Genomic DNA, 8,043 nt, shown 5'->3' with positions numbered 1-8,043 from the left:
CGAGAGCCTGTGGGACGCCGAGAGCGGCAGGTCCGTGTTCAGAGCCACGATGCCGCTCAAGACCTTTCGAGCCTACTCGAGCGCGCTGCGCTTCGACGACAGAGAGACCAGACGAGCCAGGCGAGGCGACGGCGGCGGCAGCGACAGCTACGACAAACTGGCCCCCATCAGAGCCGTGTGGGACGAGTGGTGCGCGAGGTTGCCCACCATGTACCGCCCGGGACCGGAGGTCACCGTCGACGAGAGACTGGTGCCGTTCAGAGGTACGTGGTGTGTGTGTGTGTGTGTGTGTGTGTGTGTGTGTTGCGTGCGGATGAGAGGAGGAAGAGGAGCGGGAACAACGACAACACTAGCTTTCTGCTATTGTCGTCGTCGGGTTCTGCGGTTGTGCTTTTACATGACTTTATCGCCCACGCTTGCACGTGTGTTCTCTGTCAAACTCACGTCTCTCCCTCTCTCTCTCTCCCTCTCTCTCTCCCTCTCCTCTCTCTCTCTCTCTCTCTCTCGCCATCAGGAAGGTGTCCGTTCAGACAGTACATGCCCAGCAAACCGGCCAGGTACGGGATCAAGATATGGGTGGCGTGCGACGCGCGTTCCAGCTACGCGTGGAAGATGCAAGTCTACACCGGCAAGCCCGACAAGCGCGGCCCTCCCGAAAAGCACCTGGCCACTCGAGTGGTCGTGGACCTCACCGAGGGATTGACGCCGGGACGCAACGTCACGTGCGACAACTTTTTCACCTCGCGCGAGCTCGCCGACAGGCTCTATCGCGAAAGAGGCCACACCGTGCTGGGCACTCTGCGATCGAACAGACCCGAGATCCCCAGAGAGCTGCGCTGCGTCAAGGGCAGGGCCGTGGGCTCCGTTGAATCCGTAGTACTCGGCGGCTCCGCGGGACGAGGAGGAGGACGAGGGCCCGACACGATCATCCTCTCCTACGTGGCCAAGAAGAACAAGAACATGCTGCTCCTCACCACCGCTCCTCGCTACCACCACCACCACCATCGCTCCGGCCCCGAGCCCCGGCCTAGCCGCCGCATCAGCAACAGCAGCAGCAACAGCAAAAGCAACAGAAGCAGCGGCAGCAACAGAAGCAGCGGCAGCAGCGGCAGCAGCGGCAGCGCAAAACCGCCCTTGGTGCTGCATTACAACTGCACCAAGGGAGGCGTCGACAACCTGGACAAGGTCGTGAGCACGTACAGCTGCAGGAGAAAGACCTGCAGGTTGCCCGTGGCCCTTTTCCACAACATGGTCGACGTCGCGGCCTACAACGCGTTCGTGCTCTGGAGGGAAATTCACCCCGACTGGATGGCGGGCAAGCTCAACAAGCGAAGGCTCTTCTTCGAGCGACTGGGCAAAGCGCTCGTGCGCCCCATGCTCGAAGCCAGGACCTTAGCGCGAGGAGGAGGAGGAGGCAGAGTCGCGGCCCGAGGTACTACCACCGAGGCCGACGGTGCCGACGCCGATGCTCGTACTACTCGTGCCGCCGACGCTACGCCACGCGACTCCTCTCCGGTCAAGAGGCGAAGGTGCCGCGTGTGTCCCAGGACCAAAGACGTCAAGACCAAGATCCTGTGCCACAAGTGCCGAGTGCACGTGTGCACCAACTGCGCCGTCACGTACTGTCCCAACTGCGCCGCTTCTTCCCGCACCGCTGCTCCCCAGACGCCACCGACGTCGTAATAACACAAGCGCCCCACGGGGGTCCTAGTGACCCCCACCCTATCATCAACGTCATCGTCGTCATCATCATCATCATCATCATAACACACATATGCCCCGAGGGGGGTCCTAGCGACCCCCACCCTAATCACCATAACACACATATGACCCGAGGGGGTCCTAGTGACCCCCACCCTGTCATCATCATCGTCGTCATCATCATCACCATAACACACATATGCCCCGAGGGGGTCCTAGCGACCCCAACCCTATCATCATCATCATCATCGTCGTCATCATCATCATCATAACACACATATGCCCCGTGGGGGTCCTAGCGACCCCAACCCTATCATCATCATCATCATAACACATATGCCCCGAGGGGGTCCTAGCGACCCCAACCCTATCATCATCATCGTCGTCATCGTCATCATCATCATCATCATAACACACATATGCCCGAGGGGGGTCCTAGCGACCCCCACCCTAATCACCATAACACACATATGCCCCGAGGGGGTCCTAGCGACTCCCACCCTATCATCATCATCATCATCATCGTCATCATCATTGTCATCATCGTCATCATCATCATCATCATAACACACATATGCCCCGAGGGGGTCCTAGCGACCCCCAACCTATCATCAACATCATCATCATCATCATCATAACACACATATGCCCCGTGGGGTCCTAGCGACCCCCATCCTAATCATCATAACACACATATGCCCCGAGGGGGTTACCAAGACCCCCCCCATCTCCACCATCATCATCATCATCATCAATACCATCCTAATAACAACACACACGCCCCTCGGGGGGTCACCACGACCCACGCCACGAGAACAGGCGGGCACACAAGGGTTAAATCAGAAAGATCAATTGGAGAAAAAGAGTCTACATAAATATCAACGGTACTAAAAGTAGCTGTAGATAATGTTACATCTGTGAGATGATTATGGGTAATTTGATTGATTGATTGATTGATTGAATCTTTATTTTGAACATGTTGAAAAAGTACAACAAAATAGAATTAAAAGAGACAAATGAACAAAGCAAAACAAAAGGAAAACGAGCAACCACAACTCCAAATAACGTTCATGTTCAAAAAGGAGCAGGAAGAAGCATAAGCTTATTTAATCCCACCCCTTTTCCACTATCTAGTATCAATAGAATACCTCCTTGCAATTACATTATATGTTATGTGTAATTTTTTTTTTTTTTATATATATATATACATATATGTTTCTATCTATCCATACATACGTATATACACATACGCACATATACACATTTTCAATAACCCCATTAACACCTCAAGGATACACAACCTACAAATATATATATATACCCATACCAACATACCCGTGCACCCGCACACACATGAAAATGTTAGACAAGAACACCCTATCAAATCTCTACCTTTTCCCTGTACCCTGTAAAAACCATATCCTTAAACCGCTTTTTAAACTGCGCCATGCTTGGACATTGCTTCATATCTTTACTTAGTCTGTTCCACAGCTTCACTCCACACACAGAGATGCAAAAACTTTTTAATGTTGTACGGATACGAGGATGTTTTAAATTTAATTCCCCCCTCAAATTGTATCCCCGTTCCCTTTTAGAAAACATTTTTAGAATATTGTCAGGAAGCAGGTTATTTATTGCTTTATATATAATTTGTGCAGTGAGAAAATGAACCAGATCTGTGAATTTTAGAATTTTTGATTTTAAGAATAGTGGATTTGTATGATCTCTGTAACCAGTTTTATGGATTATCCTTATGGCCCTTTTTTGTAATATAAAGATTGATGATAGCGAACATTTGTAAGTATTGCCCCAAACCTCTGCACAGTAATTCAAATACGGTGCAATCAGGGAACAATAGAGAATGTGGAGTGATTTGTGGTCCAGAATGTGTTTTACTTTACTCAAGATTGAGACACTTCTTGAAATTTTGTTATGTATATGATTTATATGAGACTTCCAGTTTAATTTATCATCTATAATCACACCAAGAAACTTATGTTCAAGTACTCTTTCAATTTCCACACCATCTAAATGAATCTGCACTTGTGCATTTCTAAGGGAATTCCCAAATAAGATAATTTTAGTTTTACTTAGATTTAGCGATAGTTTGTTCCTGTTAAACCATTTTTTAATTTTGCACATTTCTGAAGTAATTGTATCCAGCAGCTCCTTTAGATTCCCCCCAGAACAAAAAATATTTGTGTCATCTGCAAATAATACTAATTTTAATATATCAGATGCCTTACAAATATCATTTATATAAATAATAAATAATTTTGGACCCAGTACAGAGCCTTGTGGAACACCACAAGCAATGTCCAAGCATGATGAGGAATGGACACCCAGCTTCACAAATTGTTTCCTGTCACTTAAATAATTTTTCACCCATTGCAGTACAACCCCCCTGATCCCGTACCGTTCCAGTTTATTAATTAATATGTCATGATTGATTGTGTCGAATGCTTTCTTGAGATCCAGAAATACTCCAGCTGCATACTGTTTCTGATCTATAGCATTTGTAATCTCCTCAATTGATTCGATTAATGCCAGAGATGTTGATCTTTTTGATCTGAATCCATATTGACTGTCAGAGAGTAATTTATATTTATCTAAGAATTTGTCTAATCGTTTATTAAACAGGTTTTCTAGGATTTTGGAGAATTGTGGTAGTAAAGAAACAGGCCTGTAATTTGTGAAGTGGCGTCTATCCCCGGTTTTATACAGCGGCACAACTTTAGCTATTTTCATTTTGTTTGGCACTTTTCCCGTCTGAAATGATAAGTTGCAAATATATGTTAGAGGTCCTACAATTCCTTCAATGACCTTCTTGACGATTTTCATGTCAATATCATTACAATCAGTAGATGTTTTATATTTACACATGTGTACAATGTCAATTATTTCTTTTTCCTCCACTGATGTGAGGAACATTGAGTTAGGGTTCCTATCAATCAGGGTTTCACTACAGTCTACTGATGGCAGTGACTCAGGAATTTGTTCTGCCAGTTTTGGTCCAATATTTACAAAATAATGATTAAAGCTGTTGACCTTATCAGCAGTGTTTTCCATAATATTACCATTGTCGATAAAGTATTGAGGATAACTTTGTTGTCCAGAATTATTTTTAATGATACCGTTTAAAACATCCCATATTCCCTTCATATTATGTTTATTGTTGTTCAATATTTTACTATAATACTCCTTTCTACATACACGTATAATATTGGTCAACTTATTTTTGTATTTTTTATATTTATTTTCAGCATCTTTTGTTCTTTGTTTTAGGAATTCCCTATAGAGTGTATTTTTCTTTTTACATGCATTTTGTAAACCCTTAGTGATCCATGGTCTATCTGAATATTTGTGCTTTCTGTTGTATTTTATTGTTGGACAGTTTTTATCGTACAACTCCATGAATATTCTTAAAAATATGCCATATGCAATATCAATATCAGCTTCTTTGTACACATTGTCCCAGTCCTGATTTAATAGATCGTTCTTAAGTGCATTCATAGTTTCTTCTGTCCTTACACGTCTGTATCTCAGTTGTTCTTCATGCTGATTTTTCTTATAATTAGTGTCATAAACTGCAAAAACTGGTAGGTGATCACTGATGTCATTAATTAATATTCCGCTCACAATGTTGTTTTCCATATTGTTAGTGAAAATATTGTCAAGTAAGGTGGCACAATGTAGTGTAATTCTGCTAGGCCTGGTTATTTTAGGATGTAAACTCAAACTGTACATAGTGTTTAGGAATTCGTCGGTCATTTTATGCTTTTTCGGATTCAACAGGTCAATATTAAAATCACCACAGATAAACATAACTTTTTGATTTGTTTTAGAGAATATTTCCTCTATGAAGTCATTAAATACTTGAATACTAGAGCCAGGTGTTCTATATATACAGCTAATTATTACATTTTTCTCTTTTTCCTTATAAATTTCAATTGTTATACATTCTAGTAAATTATCAATTACAGTTGTCATACTTTCTACCACCTTGTAGTTTAGGTTTTTATCCACATAAACAGCTACTCCCCCTCCACTCTTGTTCCTTCTATTTACAAAATTCACTTCATATCCCTCCAGTCCAAAGTCCATTCCTTTCTCCGCATTGATCCATGTTTCAGAAATGGCAATAATTCCAAATGGATTTGTCAACTCATTTAGATATTCCTTTATATTGTTGAAGTTGGCATACAGACTTCTGCTATTAAAATGGATTATTGATAATTTATTTTCCATGTTGATGGTGTGCTTAAACTGTTCATCAGTGAAGTAGCAGCAGTTACTGCTAATGTTGTAGAAGAAATTATTTTCCGGGTCTATATCCTTTTCTAAGTCTAGAACATTATGGTCTGTGTATCGAAATGTTCTCAGTTCCAGATTATCATAAAGAGAATTCCAATGAGTTATATTGATATTGTTGCCGGATGCAGATGAAGTTCTTTTGGACTGTGCCATGTGTTGTGTTGTGTGTCACGTCACATGTGTATTCATACCTCCAGAGTAAGTTGACCTCAGTATTTGTTCAGCTCCTCCATATTTCTGATGACCAACACTTTGGCTTGTTCCGGTGTTCCATTGAGTTTAATGAATACTTTGCAGTTGGTGGTCCATGTATTTTGAATTTTTCCCTGTTTCTTCAAGTAACGTGCTTTCCTGGCAATGTCCGCATTTCTTTTTATCAGATGTTCGTTCATGAAGACATCGGATCCTTTCAGTTTCTTTCCTTGTTTTAACAGTGCTGTTTTGTGTTTTCTGTTAGCAAATCTCACAATGATGGCTGGTTTGTCACTGTCATTTTTTCGGGGTAGAGGGTGGCAAGCCTCAATGTTGTTATAATCCACTTCCACACCTTTGGACCGTAGAAAGGTAACCACTTGATGCTCCGTGGAGTTGACATCTTCCTCTCCTGGCTCTCCTACATTGTCAGCGGCGACCGCCCGGGCGTATGACCGGGGTTTGATGCGAAGCCCCGTGATGATAACATCGTTCATCCGGGTGTACTGCTCCAAATCCGCCACTCTGTTCTCCAGGTACGCCAGCCGCCGATCCTTCTCGGCGTTCTGGATGCGGAGAGCCTTAACTTCCTCGACCAGGTCCAGGATGGCTTTCTGCTGCAGTTTGACAGTAGAAATCTCCTCTGTCATAAACTCCAGCGACTTCTTAATATCGTCACCTTCCTCGGCTGACAGAACTTTTTTCGGGCCCATGCTGAGAGACGCTCTTGTAGCGTTGCCGTGACAACCGGCTAGCTAGTTGATGCTAGCGTCCTTCCTCTCTCTCACCGCTACGGTTCAAAAACATCAACTTCTGAGTTTTCGAGAGGTCGCAAATGACGAGCCACCACTTCTGGACGGTTTCCCACACACGCTCTCAAAGATTAGTATCCACGGAGAGCTGCCGTTTTCAGGAGATATGTTAAGTTTGCCAACGTTTCTGCTCAGAGAATCTGTTGCTGACAGCTCGGTGTGTCACTTCCGGTCCATTCATTCACTTCATGCCAGTACGTAGACTGCACCCTCGCCTGTGTTCTTCCTTATTCAATTTATTTTCGGTATTGATTAAAATTGTATTTGTGAAGAAGTTCAAGAAATCATTACTAGTTAACGCTAAAGGAATGGTTGGCTCAACGGTGCTCTGACTTTTTTTCGGGCTGGCTACAGTGCTGAAGAGGAATCTGGGATTGTTCTTATTTTCTTCAATCAGTGTTGATGATGTGGGTGGCTGTAGCTCAGGTGGCAGAGCAGATAAGCCACTAACCAGAAGATCAGGGATACTTGAGGGTGCATGGGAGTTTGCACAACCAGTCTACATGTGTTTTGTGGACTTGGAGAAGGCATTTGACCGTGTCCCTTGGGGCATCCTGTGGGAGGTGTTGCGGGAGTATGGGGTGTCTGGCCCATTGCTACGGGTCATTCAATCCCCATACAACCGTTTCAAGAGCTTGGTCCGCATAGCCATAAGTCGGAGTCATTCCTGGTTGGTGATGGGCTCCGTCAGGGCTGCCCTTTGTCACCGATTCTGTTGATAATTTTTATGGACAGAACTTCTAGGCCAACCAAGTGCCGGAAGGCACTTAGGTTGTCTCAGGATATCATCTCTGCTTTTCACAGATGATGTGGTTCTATTGCCTTCATCGGGTGATGGCCTCCAGCTCGCACAGGAACGGTTCGCAGCCAAGTGTGAAGTAGCTTGAATAAGGACCAGCACCTCCAAATCTGAGGCCATGGATCTCAGCCGGAAAAAGGTCAAGTGCCCACTCTGGGTCAGGGATGAGTTCCTGTCCCAAGTGGAGGAGTTTAAGTACAGTGGGATGCAAAAGTTTGGGCAACC

General features: G+C 44.6%; 1 protein-coding gene across 1 annotated transcript; it reads right to left on the bottom strand.

Moving 5' to 3' along the window:
* Nucleotides 1–2,878: 2,878 nt before the first annotated feature.
* LOC146389943 (uncharacterized) lies at nucleotides 2,879–7,185 on the bottom strand. Its single transcript, XM_084913771.1, has one exon. The coding sequence runs from the start codon at nucleotides 6,918–6,920 to the stop codon at nucleotides 6,225–6,227; it is 696 nt and encodes a 231-aa protein (XP_084769897.1). The 5' UTR covers nucleotides 6,921–7,185; the 3' UTR covers nucleotides 2,879–6,224.
* Nucleotides 7,186–8,043: the final 858 nt, after the last annotated feature.

Source organism: Perissodus microlepis, chromosome 3, assembly GCF_051167445.1.
Source record: "Perissodus microlepis isolate ML-2025 ecotype Zambia chromosome 3, ASM5116744v1, whole genome shotgun sequence".
In the NCBI taxonomy this organism is placed as follows: domain Eukaryota; kingdom Metazoa; phylum Chordata; class Actinopteri; order Cichliformes; family Cichlidae; genus Perissodus; species Perissodus microlepis.
Note: the sequence above shows the minus strand (reverse complement) of the source record. Positions and strands in the feature narration are given on the sequence as shown.

Coding starts and splice junctions, on each gene's coding strand:
- LOC146389943 (XM_084913771.1), bottom strand. CDS start 6,920: ATGGGCCCGAAAAAAGTTCTGTCAGCCGAGGAAGGTGACGATATTAAG.